The sequence below is a fragment of the Mobula birostris genome, chromosome 1 (assembly GCF_030028105.1).
Source record: "Mobula birostris isolate sMobBir1 chromosome 1, sMobBir1.hap1, whole genome shotgun sequence".
Classification (NCBI taxonomy): Eukaryota; Metazoa; Chordata; class Chondrichthyes; order Myliobatiformes; family Myliobatidae; genus Mobula; species Mobula birostris.
Window position 1 is genome coordinate 152,023,843 of NC_092370.1, and position 22,632 is coordinate 152,046,474.

A 22,632-nucleotide genomic window follows, 5' to 3' on the forward strand; every position below is an offset into this window, starting at 1 on the left:
ACATCTAGTCAAGAAGAAAAGAAAAGCTTACGAAAAGTTCAAAACACTTGGTAATGATAGAGATCTAGAAAATTATAAGGCTAGCAGGAAGGAACTTAAGAATGAAATTAAGAGAGCCAGAAGGGGCCGTGAGAAGGCCTTGGTGAGCAAAGTTACGGAAAACCCCAAGGCATTCTACAAGTATGTGAAGAGCAAGAGGATAAGACGTGGGAGAATAGGAGCAATTGAGTGTGACAGTGGAAAAGTGTGTATTGAACTGGAGGAGGTAGCAGAGGTACTTAATGAGTACTTTGCTTCAGTATTCACTATGGAAAAGGACCTTGGCGATTGCAGGGTAGAGTTACAGCGGACTGAAAAGCTTGAGCATATAGACATTAAGAAAGAGGGTGTGCTGGAGCTTTTGGAAAGCATCAAGTTGGATAAGTCACCGGGATCAGATGAGACATACCCCAGGCTACTGTGGGAGGGGAGGGAGAAGACTGCTGAGCTTCTGGCAATGATCTTTGCATCATCAATGGGAACGGGAGAGGTTCCGGAGGATTGGAGGATTGGAGGGTTGCAGATGTTGTTCCCTTATTCCAGAAAGGGAGTAGATAGCCCATGAAATTATAGACCAGTGAGTCTTACTTCAATGGTTGGTAAGTTGATGGAGAAGATCCTGAGAGGCAGGGTTTATGAACATTTGGAGAGGCATAATATGATTAGGAAAAGTCAGCATGGGTTTGTCAAAGGCAGGTCGTGCCTTACGAGCCTGATTGACTTTTTTGAGGATGTGACTAAACACATTGATGACGGTAGAGCAGTAGATGTAGTGTATATGGATTTCAGCAAAGCACTTGATAAGGTACCCCATGCAAGGCTTATTGAGAAAGTAAGGAGGCATGGGATCTGAAGGGACCTTGCTTTGTGGATCTAGAATTGGCTTGCTCACAGAAGGCAAAGAGTGGCTGCAGATGGGTCATACTCTGCATGGAGGTCGGTGACCAGTGGTGTGCCTCAGGGATCTGTTCTGGGACCCCTGCTCTTCGTGATTTTTATAAATTACCTGGATGAGGAAGTGGAGGGATGGATTAGTAAATTTGCTGACGACACAAAGGTTGGGGGTGTTGTGGAAAGTGTGGAGGGCTGTCAGAGGTTACAGTGGGACATTGATAAGATGCAAAACTGGGCTGAGAAGTGGCAGATGGAGTTCAACCCAGGTTCATTTTGGTAGGTCAAATATGATGGTATAATACAGTATTAATGGTAAGACTCTTGGCAGTGTGGAGGATACTTTATAGTCGCCAAACAATTGGTACTAGAACGTACAATCATCACAGCGATATTTGATTCTGCGCTTCACACTCCCTGGATTACAAATATTAAATATTAAAACATTAAAAATAGTTAAAATTGGTAAATATTAAAAATTTAAATTATAAACCATAAATAGAAAATAGAAAAATGGGAAGTAAGGTAGTGCAAAAAAACTGAGAGGAAGGTCTGGATATTTGGAGGGTACAGCCCAGTACGGATCAGAGGGATCTTGGGGTCCGAGTCCACAGGACACACAAAGCTGTTGTGCAGGTTCACTGTATGGTTAAAAAGGCATATGGTGTATTGGCCTTCATCAACCATGGGATTGAGTTCAAGAGCCGAGGGGTAATGTTATAGCTATATAGGACCTGGTCAGACCCCACTTGGGAGTACCGTGCTCAATTCTGGTCGCCTCACTACAGGAAGGATGTGGAAACCATAGAAAGGGTGCAGAGGAGACTTACAAGGATGTTGCCTGGATTGGGGAGCATGCCTTACGAGAATAGGATGAGAGAACTTGGCCTTTCCTCCTTGGAGTGACGGAGGATGAGAGGTGACCTGATAGACATGTGTAAGATGATGAGAGGCATTGATCGTGTGGATAGTCAGAGGCTTTTTCCCAGGGCTGAAATGGCTAACACGAGAGGATACAGTTTTAAGGTGCTTGGAAGGAGGCACAGGGGAGATGTCCGGCGTAAGTTGTTGTTGTTGTTTTTCAAATGCAGAGAGTGCTGAGTGTGTGGAATGGGCTGCCAGCGACTGTGGTGGGGACGGATACAATAGGGTATTTTAAGAGACTCTTGGATAGGTACATGCAGCTTAGAAAAATGGGTGACCCTAGGTAATTTCTAAAGTAAGTACATGTCCGGCACAGCATTGTGGGCTGAAGGGCCTGTATTGTGCTATAGGTTTTCTATGAAATGCTATGTGCCTGCATTGCTGCTGCAAGTTTTTCATTGCATCTGTGCACAATGGCATTTGTGCATGACAATAAACTCAATTTTCACTTTGAATAGGCCATTCAGCTCTTTAGTCTCAGCCTGCTATTCAATAAGATCAACTCAACACCATATTCCTACTCTCTTCCCATATCCCTTGATGTCTGTGTGCAGAAATCTTTTTCTTAAATATGTTCAGTAACTGACCTTCACCGCTGTTTGAGATTTAAGAAATCCAGATTCACACCACACTGAGTGATAAAATTTCTCCAGTTCAGTTTGCAAACCAACACTGTGAATTCTCATGTTAAACCATTTACACTCATATCCCAAGTAGTCAAGTGATATATCCACTGTCAGGCCCATCTGAATGTACATGGTTCAATGAAACACTCTCTTATTCTTTCAAATGCAAGTGGACATAGGCCTTATCAATCCAATCTGCACACTCATGAAGGACATAAAGCTCAGAGGAACTCCTGTAATAATCACATGAAGCTGAGATTATTGAACTACAACACAACCATCCTCATGTGCTTGGTATGACTCCATCCAGTGGAGCATCTTCACATTTAGTTTACCAAAACTATGAAGTCATGCTCAGTCAAAGGATACACTGATGTTAAAATCCGAGATTTTCATCTCACCTTGTTCACCTCGATACTGTAATCAGCCAAAGATCCTGGCAAAATCCCACCTGAACACAATCACAGAGCACACAAATAGGGCTTTCACTCTGCCCATTTACAATACTTCACCAGATTCTGCCTACATAGAAGGGGCAAGTTACAGTGGCCAATTAATATATCACTTGCACATCTTTAGCATGAGGGAGAAAACAGAACACCCAAAGAAAAGCTGGTGGTCATAGGAAGAACCTGAAAACTCCATAGAGATGATATTGAGGGCGGGCCACAGCTACAATGTTCACCCCATAATTATTACAGCATTAGTTAATATTATTAAAAACATCTTCCATCAATTTACACTTATTAGAGAGCAAACTGATGGATAATGACAAAACATGGGCAAATTTTCTACATTGTCAAGTAGATGTCAGGTTCACAAGTCTACTGCAACAGCTTGGTTGGAGGTGTGGCTGGTTTCGCAGTAGAAATCTTTCACACTACAGCTAGGATACTGACAGATCACAGTATTCTTAACTGCTGACACCATATAGAGTGAATCAACGTGATTATGGGGATGTCAGACACCCCTGGCTGTTGCAAATGCTTCAGTCATTTCTTTGGTATGTTAAGAGGGGGATGATCATAGACCTTTTTCTAAATATTAGTGTTTAAATCTCCAGTATAATCTAAATCTGGAAGTGCTTTGATCTGATCCATTAGTTGCAGGCTTGCTTACAAACAAATTAACAGTCAAAGGCCAGTCGGGCCTTGGGGCTCGAACTTAATAAAATCACAGCTAATTAAACTGTAACTTCGACTCTACAATTCCACCTACATGCATAATCTTTCAACTCTTGCTCATCAGGAATCTATCTCCTTCAATCTTAAAAATAATCAGAGTTTGCTTCCATTGCCCTTTGAGAAAGAGTTCCAAACACTCATGATCCTGAAAGAAAAATTCTCCTCCTGATGTCTTAAATCGACCACCTATTGTAGTGGCTCCTAGTTCTCAAGTCTCCCTCAAAAGGAGACATTCTCTCCACTGACTCCCCGTGAATGCCCCTCAGGATCCTACATTTTCAATCAAGTCACTTCACTCTTCTAAACTCCAGTGAACACAACCCAAGCTTGCCCAACCTTTCCTCAACTTAGTCACTCCTCCTTCTCACCATTCAGACAATATACTTTAAAACTGCCAAAAATGGAGATTTCACATTTTCCTCTGTTATTCCATTGGCTAGAGCTTTTATCAGGTACTGTAACCAATTAGTAAATTCAACAGAACATCATTGTTTAGTACAGAGGTTTCGCTTCAGTTATATAGGCTATGGTGAGGTCCAGAGTACCATGAACAATATTGATATTTTTATTTGAGGGTGATAACACATAGGAAGCATTTCAGAAAAGGATTACTAGAGTAAAATCTGGAATTGGCAGATTGCCTTGTGAGGAAAGGTTGGACAGGTTACTCTGGTATCCTCTGGAATTCAGATGAGTGATAGTCAACTTAATTGAAACAATTAAAGATCCTGAGGGATTTTAGGAGGGTGGATACGGTGAGGGCATTTGCTCTTTATGGGATATTTTAGAACTAGAGATTTCTGTCATCTTCAACAGTTCCTATATTAACTTTTCCTATAAAATATGGTCAGAAATGGTAGTCTCAATTGATCACAATGCTCAATTCAATTTGCAATTCCAATGAACTAGCCTGAAAGGAGCTAGGTAACATTTGGGCTTGGTCTGACAAGGAATCACTTATTTAAGACTTTTGCACAGTAATATATTTGTCAACATGGAGTGGAGAGCGTGTTTGTAAATCTCGCAGGAGCAAAGGATGTTGGGAATGGCGAGGGTGGAGCATTGCCGGAGGGGTATGGGACAGATGGCAGAGGAGGAGTGCCAGGGGTGGGGATTGGAGAGGATGCACATATACCCAGCCTTGAGACACCAGGCAAAGTCATATGATTCCAAACAATTGATTTAATGATCATTACAGGATGTCTCTCTGGTGCTTCCCGCTCCTTCCCCTCCGTTCCTCTTTTCCTAACCATGATTCCACTCTCACTGCCCCCTTCCCACTCTCAGTCCACAATAGAGATCCATATCCGAATCAAGTTTATCACTGCATGTCATGAAATTTACTTTCATTTTGCAGCAGCAATACAGTGCAATACCAAAAACTACAGTACTCTCCAAAAATCTAAGGCACCTTAGCTATTGTGTGTACGTGTATGTTAAACACCTATGACACATAGTACTGCAACTTCTATCTCCCTCCCAACGAGGTTCAAGAGTCTTTTGAATTCTCTATGAAAGAGGGTAGAAGCAGAGTCTTAGAATGCATCAAGGAAGTGATAGAGGAATTCTTAATGAAGTAGTGAAAGATTACTTTAGGGAAACAAGAATGCTGAGATGATGTTGTAATCAGAACAGCTATGATCTTGAGAGGCCATGTGGCCACCTCTCACTCCAAATTTGTATGTTCATTTGAAGATACTTAGGGAAGGAAAAGAGACTATGAAAAAGATCAGATTGAAATTATAAGGCTGCAACAAACGAGCAAATGCAAGATTGAACATTAATTTCTACAGCTTCCTCATCTCCACAATTGTTACTTCTGATTTGGGACGTGAATGAAATGACCAAAATCCTTGTTCCACTGCCAGTGAAATATCTATGGACACGGATATCAACAGATCACAACTCCTTGTCGTAAGGCCAAGATAAAGAATGCCCAATTAAACAAGATACAAAAATACCAGCGGAACAATTACTAAACATGTTAGGAGCTGCAAGGGTAGGAGAAATTTTGAAAGCATTATGGTTTTCAGGCTTTTTTTCAGTCCAATGGTAGCAAGACACAAATAAGTATGCAAGGTTCAATCCAAAAGAAAACTTACTCGCAGTTGATAAGCGTGGAAAGGGATGCATCCATCTTTTCAATGGGAGGGATCTGGCCATATAACTTCACCTCCAATGCTTCAGCTGCCTTCTCACCCGACTTTTCTTCCTGAAAAATCATAATTATTTTTCAACCTTTTAAACACTTCTGTCTAACACACAAATAATTTGCACCCTCCATTCCTTCTTCTGTTATTATCCCTCCAATGCATTGCCACAGATCCCACAACTATCTCTCCAGCATCTACAAAACTTGGAAATCTGTTCTCCTTCAGCTGTTAGTTTTTCCTAAGGTCGCCAACAATTTCATGCGGAAATAGAATTCCTTTACAGGTTTCCCCCGCTATCCGAAGGTAGAGCGTTTCTATGAAACTGTTTGTAAGCCAGAATGTCGTAAAGTGAAGAAGCAATTACAATTTATTTATATGGGAAAATTTTGTGAGCGTTCGCAGCCCCAAAAATAAACTACCAAATCATGCCAAATAACACACAAAACCTAAAATAACAGTGACATATAGTAAAAGCAGGAATGATACGATAAATACACAGCCTGTATAAAGTAGAAATACGCACGCAGGCGCTCGCGGCAAAAACAAGGCGCAAGCGCTTTCGGCAGAAAATCTCATGCAAGCACTCTTGGCAAAAACACTCTCTCCAGTAACCTTTAAGCTATGAAGCTGCCAAATCATACCAAATAACACGTAAAAATACACAGCCTATATAAAGTAGAAATAATGTATGTACAGTGTAGTATCACGGGAATCGGGAAGACAGCGCAGAGCGCACTGATGATGCTGTGTTAGGCTGAGTCGTCGGAGGTTGGGGTGGTGCAGTGGCCCCCACTCTCCAGGCCGCTGACCGATACTGATCCGCGAAGAATACAGGGGTCCAGCGGTAGCCGGGACGCATCCAGCACATCTTTAAGAAAAAAGCTGAAATAAACATGCTAATTAATTAGGTGCAGCCTGGCACATAATTAATTAGCTTGATTATTTCAGCTTTTTTCTTAAAGATGTGTTGTGTGCCTCCCGACTACCGCTGCATTCTCTGCGAATCGGTATCTGTCCGCGGCCTGGGGGTTGGGGTGGTGGGACATCTCATCATCGTCTGTTTCCATAGGGCAGGTAGCTCATCTTCTATGACTGCCCGCCTCGATGTCGAAGGTCGAGGTTCGTCGTCTGCTGTGGCTGATGTGGAAGGCTTGAAAAACGACAGTATGCTTGACTGCTGAGCCTCGTGCATTTTTCTATCATACAGTTCTTTGTAAGCACTCAAACCATCTTGCAAATATGCCCTAAACCGACGTACCCTTTCAAAATTACAGTCGTACTTTATCATTGCAGCGAAAATCTCATACAGTTGCTTCACATTCAGGTCCTGGACAACTTCACTTTCGGTCCATTCGCTACTGCATTCGGTTTTGATTGTTATCCTTTCCTCTTCCAATTGCATCAGCTCTTCATCTATCAGTTCTTGGTCATGGGATGCCAAAACCTCTTCAACATCATCTTCGTCAACTTCCACAAGCCAAACTCACTTCGTCCTTACTTCATTCACAATCGAAACGCTTAATTATGTCTAGTTTTACGCTAAGTGTAACACCCTTACGAGCTCTTTCAGGCTTTTCCGATACCTTAGGACTCATCTTGCAAACAGCTGCTCACATGCACGTGTTTAAGCAATGCTGGCTTGAATGCTGTTCTGAATCCGGGGGAGAGCGGCTGCTCGGGGCGCGGGCTGATTTTTTTTTCATGCGCTGCCTTTTTTCGTAACAGTGAAAACACCTTCTGAAAACTCCCTGTTAGCGAAAACAGGGAACTAATATAGGTCTTTCATAACAGCGAGGTTTTGTAAAGCGAACGTTCGAAAAGCGGGGGACACCTGTACCTCACCAGAAAGCCTGACTTTGACAGAGGCAATTTAGCAATTATTCCTTCCAGCCAAATGATGCTATAGAAATGTGCATAATTAGCCCAAACCTTTCAAAGCAAAATGGGTCAAGTGGGATGGAGAAGATATAGCTGTGGGAATCTGGGGGCTTGGAATGATAATTATCTCTACATTAATAACTAAAAAGAGAAGTTGAAGAAAAGGAGGAGTCTCTAGATCTGGACTGAGAAAGTGAGGGCAAAGTGGAAAATGGCAAAATAGGCCATGTAACTGCCTGTCCAGTTCAGCAATATGGCAGGAAGCAGTTATAGACATCAACTCACCAACCAAAAGCTGAGGAAAAGAATCTGAGGAAGACAAACAATGAATATAACTGGACTTTAACACATTTCCCAGAAGGGGACAGGCATAGCTTGTGTCTATACAGATTTCTACGATACCTTTGATTTGAATTATAGAAATGTATAACAGAGAAATGGGCGCTTACAGTTCACCTCATTCATGCTAATCGTGATACCTACCTACATCAAACCTCTTTATCCATATCAAGTCATATTCCTCTACACCTTTCTATCCAAGTACCTACCCTTTTAAACACTGCAGCTGTATCTGCCTTCATCAACTCCTCTCGCAGCTTATTCCAAATATTCATTACCCCTGTGTGTAAAACTTACTCCTCAAATCTCCTAAAAGAAATTCTCCTCTCTCATCTTAAGCATATGCCTTCTAGTTCTAGATGGTCTTGCATGTGAAGGTTAATGCAGACAAGAGGGAAGTATATCTTGGATCAGCTGTGATTACATTTCAAATGATCCTGACTAAATATCCTATCTATGCCCCTCAATTTTTTAAACCTCTATGAGGTCACTCCTCAGCATTTTATATAACCGGGAGAATAAACCTGGCAACTGTGGCCCTCCATCCCATGCAAATTCCTGGTGAATCTCTTCCACACTCCCACTATTGCTATCACTTATATCGCTACCACTTCTGTGGCCGCGAAAAGGAAACACGAATAGCAGTTTGTCCTCAAGCTGCCAGGGTCCACGATGTTTTGGAACACATCCACAATATCCTGAAAGGGTGAGCAGCCAGAAGTCATGGTATATATTGGTACCAACGACATAGATTTAAAAAAAGGGAGGAGGGCCTGAAAAAAGAATACAGGGATTTAGGAAGGAACCTGAGAGCAGGACTTCAAGGATAGTAATCTTGGGACTGCTCCCTGTGCAGAGCAACAGTGAGGATAGGAATAGAAAGAGGTGGCAGATAAATGCGTGGCTGAAGAATTGGAGCAGGGGTCAGGAATTCAGATTTCTGGATAATTGGGACTTCTTCTGGGGCAGATGTGACCTGTACAAAAGGGATAGGTCGCACTGGAATCCAAGGGGGACCGATATTCTTGCGGGCAGGTTTGATCAATCTGTTGGGTTTAACTAATACAGCAAGGGGTGGGAACCAACATGATAGAACTGAGGATGAGCCAGCAGGTTTACTAGTAGATAATGGATGAAATATGATATCTCTTTTTTTCCTTTTCAAGGATCTTTTGAAGACCCTGACCTGGAGTTACACTCTAATTTCAGTTCTTTGTGGGAACACAGAACATCGGGAGCTGTGTGTCCAGAGACCTGAGCCTTTCTGCTGCCAATTCTCTGGGAGCAAAGCTTGGAAAAAGCGACGCAACAGACTTATAACATCATAAATCAGCGTGCTATTTGTTATGCCTCCCCTCTCGCTGTGAAACAGCGACACCTCTTTTTCTCTTATTACGGAATTCTCTTATTATGTCGAATTACTGGGTGAACGAGTAGTCTTTGGGGTACTGCAAGTCTGTGGCTTTATTGATGCTTTGCTGCACACGAGTGGTCGATGAAGGGCGCTGTTGCTTTTTTGCTGGTGGGGGGGGATTGTTCCCTTGATGCTGCTTGTGTGTGGGAGGGGGAGGCTGGGGGGAGAGCTTTGGGGTTCTAATGTTTAACTGTCATTCATTCTCTGGGGTACTCCTCTGTTTTCATGGATATTTACGAAGAAAAACAATTTCAGGATGTATATTATATACATTTCTCTAACATTAAATGTACCTATTGAACACGAATGTAAAGAAAGACAAGCCAATGATTGGGTACAAATGCAGACAAAGCAAAGACTCAAATTGTACCACAGAGGCAAAATTCAGAAGGGCAAAGAACACAGGACCAAAGGTGCTGTATTTAAATGTGCGTAGCATTCGGAATAAGGTGGATGAACTCATGGTGCAATTAGAGATTACTGGTATGACGATGCGGCCATCACAGATTCGTGAGTGAAAGAATGCCACAGTTGGAACTTATCATCAAAGGATATATTTTGTATCAAAGAACAGGCAGGAAGGCATAGGTGGTGGTGTGGCTCTTTTGGTGAAAAATGGAATTACCCCTTTAGAAAGAGGTAACATGGGGTCAGAGAATGTTGAATCTTTGTGGGTGGAATTAAGAAACTGCAAGGACCAAGATAGCCCTTATGAGAAGGCCTCTAAATGGTAGCTGAGGTGTGAAGTTGAGATTACAAAGGGAACTGGCAAAGGCTTGTAATAAGGGTAATGACACAATTGTAATGGGGGACTTCAATATGTAAGGGGATTGGGAAAATCAGGTTGGTGTTGGATTGCAAAAGAGGGAATTTGTTGAATGTCTACGAGATGGCTTTTTAGAGCAGCTTGTACTTGAGCCTCCTCAGGGAAAGGCCATCTTAGATTGGATGTTGTGTAATAAGCCAAATCTTATGAGGGAGCTTAACATAAGCAGACAGTGATCATAATATGTTTGAATTCATACTGCAATTGAGACAGACAAGCACAAGTCACATGTATCAGTATCGCAATGTAATAAAGTGAATTACAGAGGCATGAGAGAGAAGCTTGCCCACGTAGATTGGAGGAGGATACTGGCAGGGATGACAGCAGAGCAGATATGGCTGAAGTTTCTGGAATAGTTCACAAGGTGCAGGATAGATATGTTCCACAGAGGAAGAAGTTCTCAAATGGCAGGGGTAGGCAACTATGGCTGACAGGGGAAGTTGAGGACTACATAAAAGCCAAGGAAAGGACATCTAGGTTCACAAAAGTGCATGGGAAATTGGATGATTGGGAAGCTTTTAAAATCTAACAAAAGGCAACTAAAAAACACTAAAAGAAAGCATTCCAGGTGATTCAATCGCTCCTCGTAGTCTAACCCTTTCATTTCTAGAATCAACCTGGTAAGCCACTTCTGCACTGCCTCCAAAGCTTTCTCAAGTAAGACCACCAGAACTCATGCAGTCTCCAGATGCGGCCTCACCCGTAGCTTGTACAGTTGCAGCATAACCTCCCTGCTAGCAATGAAGGACAACGTTCCATTTGCCTTCTTGATAGCCTGCTGCACCTACAAACTAACCTTTTGCGATTCATGCACAAGCACTCCCAAATCCTTCTGCACAGCAGCACGCTACAATCTTTCAGCATTTAAATAATAATCTGATCTTTCATTTTTCCTTCCAAAGTGGATGACCACGCATTTACAAACATTGTACTCCATCTGCCAGACCCTCACTAAACCTATCTATAAACACTCTGCAGACTCTCTGTATCCTCTGCACAATTTGCTTTTCCACTAAATTTAGTGTTATCAGCCAACTCGGATACACTATCTCGGTCCCCTCTCAATGCATATCGTGAACAGTTGCGGGCCCAGCACCAACCTCTGCCTTATGGCACACCACTCACCACTGATTGCCAACCAGAGAAACACCCACGTATCACAACTCCCTGCTTTCTACCGGTGAACCAATTCTCTATCCATGCTAATACATCACTCCAACTCTATGCACCCTTACCTTATGGACAAGTCTTTTATGCAGCACCTTATCGAAAGCCTTTTGGAAATCCAAGTATATAACCCTCTATCCACTGCGCTTGTTATATGCTCAAAGAACTCCAGTAAATTTGTCAAACAGGACCTACCTTGCTGAATCCATGCTGCGTCTGCCTGATGGTTCCATTTCTTTCCAGATGCCTCGCTATTTCTTCTTTAATGACAGCTTCAAGCATTTTCCCAACTGCTGATGTTAAATTAACTGGCCTATAATTATCTGCCTTTTACCTATATCCATTTTTGAACAGTGGCATCTTTCCTATGGTATGGTGATCTAAATTGATTGAAACACACCAAGTGCAGCCTCACCAGCATCTACACAACCACATCACGACCTCCCTACTTTCATAATCAATGCCATGACTTATGCCAAAAGCCTTCCTCACCATGTCGTATACCTATGAACATGGAACATAGAATAGTACAGCACAGTACAGGCCCTTCGTCCCACAATGTTGTGCCGACCCTCAACACTGCCTCCTATATAACCCCCACCTTAAGTTCCTCCATATATCTTTCTAGTAGTCTCTTAAACTTCACTAGTGTATCTGCCTCCACCACTGACTCAGGCAGTGCATTCCACGCACTATGAATCCACTTTAGGGGAATCATGTACTTGATAGTCCAAGGACACCTCTGTTCTACAACTACTTTCTGCCTGTTCCTTCAGTGCAACTACATTGATAAAATTTAGCTGAGTGTGTCCAACTTCAATCCTCTGGCTATAGAAATTCCTCCTTATCTCTGTTCTAAAGGTTCATCCTTGTATTCTAAGGCTGTGCCCTCTGGTCCTGGACTTCCCCCACTATTGAAAACATACTCTCAACATCCACTCTTCCTAGACCTTTCAATATTCAATAGTGTCCAATGAGATCCTTCCCTCATTTTTCTAAACTCTAGTGAGAACAGGCCCAGAGCCATCAATGCTCCTCATACGTTAACCCTTTCATTCCCATGATAATTCTCGTGAATTTCCTCTGAACCCTCTTGATGCTGGTACTTTCTATGATAGAAAAGGGACCAAAACTGCTCACAATGCTCCAGATGCAGCCTAACCAATGCCTTATAAAGCTTCGGTATTATATCCTTGCTTTTATATTCTAGTCCTCTCAAAATGAATGCTAACATTGCATGTGCCTCCCTCACTACCGACTCAACCTACAAGTTAATATTTAGGGAATTCTTGCACCTCTGATTTCTGAATTGCTCCCTGTTTAAAAAATAGTCTATGCCTTTATTTCTTCTACCAAAGTGCATTACCAAATACTTTCCTACACTGAATACCATCTGTCACTTCTTTGTCCATTCTTCTAATCTGTCCAAGTCCCGCAGACTCCCTGATTCCTCACCACTGCCCACCCCTCCATTGATCTGAGTAAAAGAGAGGCAAGAGTAGATATCGGACCACTGGAAAATGACACTGGAGTGGCAGAAATAGGGGACAAGGAAATGGCAGATAAACTGAACAAGTTTTTTTGCATCAGTCTTCATTGTGGAAGGTATTATCAGTATCCTAGAGGTTTGAGAATGTTGGGGGCAGAAGTGAGTGTGGCTGCTATTACTAGGGAGAAGGTGCTTGGGAAGTCAAAAGGTCAGAAGATAGACAAGTCACCTGGATCTGATGGACTACAGCCAAGGGTTTGGAGAGAGATAGCTGAAGAGATTGTGAAGGTATTAGTACTAATCTTTCAGGAATCACAAGATTCTGGCATGGTTTCAAAAGACTGGAAGATTGCAAATGTCACTTTGCTCCTCAAAAAGAGAGGGAGGCAGAGAAAGCAAGTTGTTTGGGTCAATCGTTAAGGATGAGGTTCTGGGGCACATGATAAAATGGGCCAAAGTCAGCATGGTTTCTTGAAGGGAAAATCTTGCCAGATAAATCTGTTGGAATTCTTTGAGGAAATAACAAGCAGGATAGACAAAGGAGAATCAGTGGATGTTGTGTACTTGGATTTTCAAATGCTCTTTGAAAAGGTGCCCTTAGTATCAGAGGAAAGATACTAGACTAGCATGGATAGAGCATTGGCTGATTGGCAGGTAGCAAAGAATCGGAATAAAGGGAGCCTTTTCTGATTGGTTGCCAGTGACTGGTGGTGCTCCACATTGGTTGGTTTTGGGACCACTTCTTTTTATGTTGTATGTCAATGATTTGGAAGATGGAATTGATGGCTTTGTGGCCAGGTTTGTGGATGATATGATGAAAGGTGGAGGGGCAGATGTGTTGAGGAAGCAGGGAGGCTGCAGAAGATTAGGAGAATGAGCAAAGAAATAGCAGATGGAATATGGTGTTGGGAAGTGTATGGCCATGCATTTTGGTAGAAAAAATAAATGTGTAGACTATTTTCTAAATGGGGAAAAAAATTCAAAACTCTGAGGTGCAAAGGGACTTGGGTGTTCTTGTACAGGATTCCCTGAAGGCCAACTTGCAGGTTGTGTCAGTGGTGAGGAAGACTAATACAATGTTAGCATGCACTTTAAGAGGAGTAGAATATAAAAATAAGGATGTAATGCTGAATCTTTATAAGGCAACTGTGAGGCCTCACTTGGAGTATTGTGAACAGTTTTGGGTGCCTAAACTGAGCAAAGATGTGCTGGCATAGGAGAGGATTCAAAGGAAGTTCACAAAAATGATTCTGGGATTGAAAGGCCTATCATACGAGGAGTTTTTGATGACTCTGGGCCTGTACTGGAATTTAGAAAAATGGTGGGGGGGGGGGGGGAAGAGAAAGAACTCATTGAAACCTATTGAGTATTGAAAAACCTAGATACAGTGGATGTGAAGAGGATGTTTCCTATAGTGGGGGAGTCCAGGACCAGAGGACACAGATAGAGTAGATGTGGAGAGGATGTTTCCTGTAGTGGGGGAGTCCAGGACCAGAGGACACAGATAGAGTAGATGTGGAGAGGATGTTTCCTGTAGTGGGGGAGTCTAGGACCAGAGGGCAGAACTTCAGAATAGAGGGGTGTCCATTCAGAACAGAGATGAGGGGAATTTCTTTAGTCAGAGGGTGTTGAATCTGTGGAATTCATTGGAGGCCAGATCATTGAGGGTATTTAAAGCAAAAGTTGATAGATTCTTGATAAATCAGCACATGAAAGGTTTCCAGGAGAAGGCAGAATAGGGTTAAGGGGGAAATGGATCAGCTACAATCAAATGGCAGAGCAGACCAAATTTTGCTGCAGCGTCTTATGGTCTCTTACGGTCATCCAGATTATTGACATATAACATGACTATAAGTGATCCCAACACTGACTCCTGTGGAACAATATTAGACACCCGGCAGGCAACGAGAAAAGACCCCTTTTATTCTCAATCTTTGCTTCCTGCTAGTTGGCCAACCTTCTGTCTGTGCTAATAACTTTCCTGTAATATCATGGGCTCAGGGTCACTTGATGACTCCCTGATCTTTCACATCCTGGAGGACCATGCCACTGATATAAAACTAGTAAAGAAAATCTAAACAACCTTTCCTGGGCCACTGTTTGGCCTCCTCATGCCCAAGGCTCTTTACTTACCACACACACATAGGGCCACTCTTAGAATGATAGCTCAGCTAAAGCCTTTTATTGGCGATGTATTTCACAAGTAGCCAAACAAACGCGTTTCTGTAAAGCTCTTAGCCAATCAGAACTGCTCCTATTCTTGGTCCAGTTCTTGCCAACAGACCCACTGAAATGAGCATACTAATGGCACTTTCTTTACTGTCACATCTCCTGCAGCTGCAGAAAGCAAAGTATCAACATACACTGAAGTGACGGGGGCAGCACAATGGCATGACAATTATTGCTACTGTTTCACATCTTGAGGGACTTGGGTTTGATCCTAACCTTGGATGTGCACAGTTTGCAAAGTTCTTGACCCTTGACCACTTGGCCTTCTCCAATTTCCTCCCACATCCCTAGTATGTGAAGTGGATTAATTAACCATGGTAAATTACCACTTAGAATAAATTAGCCATCCAGCATGGAAACAGGCCTTTCAATCAAACTCATATATGCCCTGTTGTCTTGTGAACTAGTCTATCTGCCTTCGTTTGGCCAACAGCCCTCTAAACATCTCCTATCCATAGATAGCTTTTAAATGTTGCTAATATATCTACGTCAACCACAATCGCTGGCAGCACATTCTACATAGCACCACCCTTTGCATGAAAAAGCTACCTCAATATCCTATTTAAATCTCTCATCTCTGATCTTAAGCTCAAGTTTATTGTCATTCAACCATGCACATGTATACAGCTAACCGATACATCATTCCACGGTGCAAAACGTAAGAACATAAGAAGTAGGAGCAGTCGGCCATCTGGCCCATCGAGCCTGCTCCACCATTCAATAAGATCATGGCTGATCTGGCCATGGACTAATCTCCACCTACCTGCCTTTTCCCCATAGCCCTCAATTCACCGACTATGCAAAAATCTGTCCATCCTTGACTTAAATATATCTACTGAGATAGCCTCCACTGCTTCATTGGACAGAGAATTCCACAGATTCACCACTCTCTGGGCAATCCAGTTCCTCCTCATCTCCATCCTAAATCTACTCCCCTGAATCTTGAGGCTATGTCCCCTAGTTCCAGTCTCACCTACCAGTGGAAACAATTTTCCGACCTCTATCTTATCTATCCATTTCATAATTTTATGTTTCTATTAAGATTTCCTCTCATTCTTCTAAATTCCAGCAAGTATAGTCCCAAGTGACTCAATCTCTCCTCATTGTCTAACCCCTTCATCTCTGGAATCAACCTGGTGAACCTCCTCTGCACTGCCTCCAAAGCCAGTATATCCTTCCTCAAGTAAGGAGACCAGAACTGCACTTAGTACTCCAGGTTCGGCCACACCAGTACCCTGTACAGTTGCAGCATAACCTCCCTGCTCTTAAATTCAATCCTTCTAACAATGAAGGCCAAACTTCCATTTGCCTTCTTGATAGCCTGATACACCAGCAAACTAACCTTTTGTGGTTCATGCACAAGCACTCCCAAGTCCCTCTGCACAGCAGCATGCTGCAATCTTTTACTATTTAAATAATCTGATCTTCCATTTTTCCTTCCAAAGTAAATGACCTCGCATTTCCAACATTGTACTCCATGTGCCAGACTCTTGCCCACTCACTTAACCTATCTATATCTCTCTGCAGACTCTCCGTATCTTCTGCACAATTTGCTCTTCCACTCAATTTAGCATCATCAGCAAACTTAGATACACTACACTCGGTCCTCTCTTCCAGATCATTAATGTATATCACGAACAGTTGCGGGCCCAGCACCGACCCCTGCAGCACACTGCTCACTACTGATTGCCAACCAGAGAAACACCCATGTATCCCGATACTTTGCTTTCTATTCGTTAAGCAATCCTCTCTCCATGCTAATACATCACCCCCAACTCTACACATCCTTACCTTATAGATAAGTCTTTGATCAAATGTCTTCTGGAAATCCCAAGTAAATAACTGTCATCTGTTCCCCTCCATCCACTGCGCTTGTTATATCCTCAAAGAACTTCAGTAAGGTTGTCAAACAGGAGCTGCCTTTGCTGAATCCACGCTGCATCTGCCTGATGGATCCATTTCTTTCCAGGTGCCTCATTATTTCTTCTTTAATGATAGCTTCAAGCATTTTCCCATCTAGAGATGTTAAACTAACTGGCCTATAGTTACCTGCCTTCTGCCCACAACCTTTTTTGAACAGTGGTGTGACATTTGCCATCTTCCAATCCACCAGGACCTGCCCAGAATCCAGAGAAGTTTGGTAAATTATCACCAAAGCCTCTACTATAACGTCTGCCATTTCTTTCAGTACCATGGGACGCATTCCATCAGGATCACGGGACTTATCTATCTTCAGGCCCACAAGTTTGCTTTGCACTACCTCTTTAGTGATAGCTACTGTATTGAGGTCCTCACCTTCCATCGCATCCATAACATCTCTCTTTGGCATGTTAGATGTGTCCTCCACCATGAAGACCCAACACAAAATGGTCATTCAAAGCCTCTGTTTCCTCATTACCCAATATCAATTCCCCCTTCTCATCCTCCAAGGGACCTATGTCCATTTTAGATATCCTTTTCTGCTTTATATAATCATAAACCTTTTTACTATCTGTTTTTATATTTTGTGCTATTTTATTTTCATAATCTATTTTCCCTTTCTTTATTGCTTGCTTAGTGGTTCTTTGTTGCTTCTTAAAATGTTCCCAATCTTCCAATTTCCCACTACTTTTGGCAACTTTGTATGCACAAGCTTTTAGCTTGATGCCTTCTTTTATTTCCTTAGTTATCCAAGGTTGGCTCTCCCCACCCTTACTGTCCTTGCTTTTAACTGGAATACACTTCTGTTGAGCACTGTTAAAAATCCCTTCGAAAGTCTTGCAGTGTTTCTCAATCGTCCCACCATATAGCCTGTGTTCCCAGTCTACACCAGCTAAATCCTCCCTCATCCCATTGTAGTCTCCATTGTTTAAGCATAATGCACTTGCTTCAGGTCGAACTACTGCACTCTGCATTTGTATGAGAAACTCATTCATACTGTGATCACTCTTTCCAAGAGGATCCTTAACTACAAGATCACTAATTTTACCTGTCTCATTGCACAGGACCAGATCTAAGATAGCACGTTCCCTTGTAGGTTCAGTAACATGCTGTTCAAGAAAGCCATCAAGGATGCATTCTATGAAGTCCTCCTCAAGACTGCCTCAACCAACTTGATTCACCCAATCTATGTGCAAATTAAAGTCCCCTACGATAACTGCTGTTCCGTTCTTACATGCCTCAGATATTTCTCTGTTTATTGCCCGTGCCACTGTAACGTTATTATTCAGTGGCCGATACACAACTCCTACCAGTGATTTTTTTCCCTTTACTATTCCTAGTCTCTACCCAAATGGATTCGACATTCTGCTCTTTAGATCTTAAAATCATCTCTCACTATCGCTCTGATCTCATCTTTAATTAAGAGTGCTGTGTCACCTCCCTTACCTTCCTATCCTTCTGTATTACCTGATATCCTTGGATATTCCCAATCCTCTCCACCCTGCAACCACATCTCTGTAATGGCCACTAAGTCATACCCCTTTGTACTAATTTGTGTCACAAGTTCACTGACCTTCTTTCGAATACTATGGGCATGCAAATAAATTGGCCTTATACTCACTGTGCTTTTAAAATCATGTAATCTTTTACTCTTTTGCACTTGACTTTTCTTCACCACTCTTACTTTTCTCTTTTTATTTTTTGCTTTTACTTTATCATTATCCACACTTTTCTTTTTTGACTTTATCCATACTTCCCCAATCTGTTGAACCCACCTCCCTACAATTTAGTTTAAAGGCCTATCCACAGCCTAGTTATGCGATATGCTAGGAGCCAGATCCCATCACAGTTCAGGTGGAGCCCGTCCCATTGGTACAGATCCCTCCTTCCCCAATTTCCCATGAATTTGCACGTGGCTCAGGTAGTAATCCAGGGATTACCACCTTTTTGGTTCTGCTTTTTAAGTTAGTCCCTTGCTGCTCAAATTCCCTCAGCATAGTATAGATAGTCACACACAGCACATACAGTTACGATCCAGCAGATGCAGTCACAAAATAATATTAGCACAAGTCCGAGTGGCATTGCATAAAGATTGACAGGTTGACGAAGTGCATGTTGATGTAAGACAGTGTAATGTTACTGGCACTATTATTATTTTAATTGAGATACAGCTCGGAGTGGGCCCATTCAGCCCTTTGAACCACGCTGCCCAGCAATCCCCCCAATTTAATGCCAGCCTAATCACGGGACAAGTTACAAAGACCAATTAACCTACCAACTGGTACACCTTTGGACTGTGGGAGGAAACCGGACCATCCGGAGGAAACTCACATGGTCATGGGGAGAACATACAAACCAATTAGAGGCAGCAGTGTGAATTGAACCCGGGTTGTCTGTACTGTAAAGTGTTGTGCTAACCAATACGCTACACAAATTTAAAATATTATTTATGATAATAAAACAAGCAGTATAAATACATCAAAATCAGCAATAAAAGATGAAAAGTGCAGGATGAGTGTGCGTGTGTGAGTAGGGGAGTGAGGGAGTTGGGGGGGGTTCAGGTGGGGTGTACATGTGTGCTGGGAGGCAGCAGGGTATTAAGAAATCTACCAGCCTGGGGGAAGAAGCTGTTACCCAGCCTGGCAGTTCTGGTTCTTATGCTGCGATACCTTCTGCTTACTGGCAGGAGGTCTCGGAGACTGTGGGAAAGATGCAAAGTGTTTTTGACAATGCTGGAGACACTGCATATGCAGCGCTTCTGATATACAGTATATCCTGAATGGGGTGGTGGGGGAAAGGAAGAGAGAGACCCCAATGATGTTTTCAGCAGTCCTCACTGTGCATTGCAGGGTCTTGCAATCTGATGCATTGCAATTTGCATACCAGGCAGTAATGCAGCTGATAAGAATGCTCTTGATGGTGCTCTGGTAAAATGTGGAGAGAAGAGGGGATGGGGCTTTGCTTGCCTCAGTATCCTCAGGAAGTGGAAGTGCTGCTGTGCTCTCTTGGCTTAAGTAGTAGCATTGAGGAACCAAGTGAGCTGTCAGTAATATGCACACCTAACTCTCCACGGAGAAGCCACTGATGTGCAAGAGGGAGTGGTCAGCCAATACCTTCATGAAGTTCACAATCATGTTTTCAGTCTTGTCCACTTTGAGACTCAGCTGTTGTGTTTACACCAGTCCACTAGTTGCTCTACCTCCTCCCTGTACGGTGTTTCATCATTGTTGCTGATAGTGTTGAGTCATTAGTGAACTCAATAACATGGTTTAAAGATAGTAGCGTAGCAGTTAGCACAACATTAGTACATCTCGGGGCAGACTTCACAGTTCAATTCTGATGTCATCTGGAAGAAGGTTGTATGTCCTTCCCATGAGGCATGCGTTTCCTCCGGGTGCTCTGGTTTCCGCCCAGATTTCAAGGAAGTACCGGTCAGTAAATTGTAAGTTGTCCTGTGATATGGCTAGGGTTAAATAGGTGGATTGCTGGGCGATGCAGCTCGTGGACAGGAATAAATAAACTAACTGGATTCGGCATTAAATCTATACCCTCTTGTTTATAGCACCTCTCCTATGTTCCAGGGAATAAAGTTCCAGTCTACACAATCTATCCTTTTAACTCAAGCTTCTAAGTTCAGGGAACAAGCTAGTAAACTCTTTCTGATTTAATAACATCCTTCCAATAACATATTTATAGAAACTGCATAAAATTGGCCATAATACTCCATGTAGGGCCTTACCAACATCTTATTAAACTGCAACATAACTTCCCAACTCCCATATTCAGTGCACTAACTGATGAAGTCTTTCTGTGCCATAACATACCTCAGAGTCCTGCTATTCACTGAATAAATCGTACCCTGGACTAATCTCTCAAAATGCAATACCTCACATTTATCTGGATTGAAAGCTATTTGCCAATCATCAGATCTCATACCCAGATGACTGAAATCTGCTGTAATTTTTCATAACCTTCTATGTTGTCTACTTACTTTAGTGTCATTTGCAACTTAATAACCATGCCTTGTACACTCACATCAAAGTCATTTATATAAATTAGAAACAAAAGGTCCCAGCACCAAACCCTGTATCACACCACGAGATACAGACCTCCAGTCTGACAAACAACTCTCAACCATCACCCTTTGCTTCCTACCACTAAGCCAATTATGAATCAAATCCACTATCCCTCCCTGGATCTCATACAATCTAACCTTCCAGATTAGACTTCCATGAGGGACCTTGTCAAAAGACTTTCTAAAGTCCTTACAGACAATATCCACTATCCTACCTTTACTTGCTCTCTGGTTCCACCTTTAAAGAATTCCAAAAGATTTATAGACACAACTTCTCACACACAAAGCCATGCTGACTGTCCCCTCTCACACCCTGTCATTAGAAATTTACCCACTATTGATGTCATGACTCCCTGGCCTGTTGCTTCCTTATTCACTCTGCTACCCTTTATAATCTCCAGTCCTCTGGAACTCCACCTGCTCACAAATCCAAGTCCAAAAATGCACTAGGTCATCTCTAGAGATTTGTCCACTTCCATGCACTTTCAGGCCTCCAGTACCTCCTCCCTGCTAATTTCTATACAGTCCAAGACAACACCACTCATTTCTCTAACTTTCAGTTTTCTCCACAGTAAATACTGAAGAGAAATATTCAATAAAAATATCAACTATTTCCTTTGGTCCTACTCAGACGGCTTCACCTTGCCTGCCTGATACATCTCATATCCTCTGAATTTTTCTCTGAAGTGCACTCCTACAATTCTTGTAGTCATCAAGGGATTCACTAGATCCCAATTGCTTATGCGTAGTGAATGCCTTCCACTTATTCTTACCCAGAGTCTCAATCTCTCTCAATAATCAGGGTTCCCGAAACCTATCAGCTTTGCCATTCACACTTACAGGAACTTGCAGGCCCTCAACTCTTGAAATCACACTCTCAGAGTCTGCCCACTTGGCAGGCACTCCTTTCCCTGAAAACAAACTTGTTCAATCAACCTCTGTAAGATTCACTTAAGGTGCCAAAATCTGCTCCGCCTCAGTTCAAAACCTTTGCCTGTAAACTGGCCATATCTTTCTTCGTAACTATTTAAAAACTAATAGAATTATGGTCACAGGACCCAAGGTGCTCGCCGACATACACATCCACTTGTCCTACCACATTCACCAGGAGGAGTCCCAGGATTGTACTCTCTAGAAGTTCCTTCGATATATTGGTTAAGAAAGCTTCCTTGGACATCATTCACAAATTCCACAATGGTTGGCCTGTCAATATGATTTACCCAACCACACCCCAGCAGCTTCCAAATGAGTATGCCTGTTATTGAGGGAAATGTCTACTGGGGAGAGGATCCTACATTGTCTATCTCTTCCCCTTGCCTCTCCAGGTGGTCACCCAGTTATCTACAACCTGCACCCCAAGTGTGACCATATCGTCTATGATATATTCAGCATCCTGAATGATCCATGTCCAAATTCAGTTGCAGTTCCTTAATGCAGTCAGTGGTGCACCTCCCACAGATGTAGTCCTCAGGATGCTG

General features: G+C 42.6%; 1 protein-coding gene across 1 annotated transcript in view; it reads right to left on the bottom strand.

The window, feature by feature from the left end:
- dnal1 (dynein, axonemal, light chain 1) overlaps positions 1-22,632 on the bottom strand; it is a 101,175-nt gene that overhangs the window by 74,438 nt on the left and 4,105 nt on the right. The window contains exon 3 of the mRNA XM_072275234.1: positions 5,767-5,876. Coding sequence (XP_072131335.1) covers positions 5,767-5,876 — 110 coding nt within the window. The remainder of the gene's footprint in view (positions 1-5,766; positions 5,877-22,632) is intronic.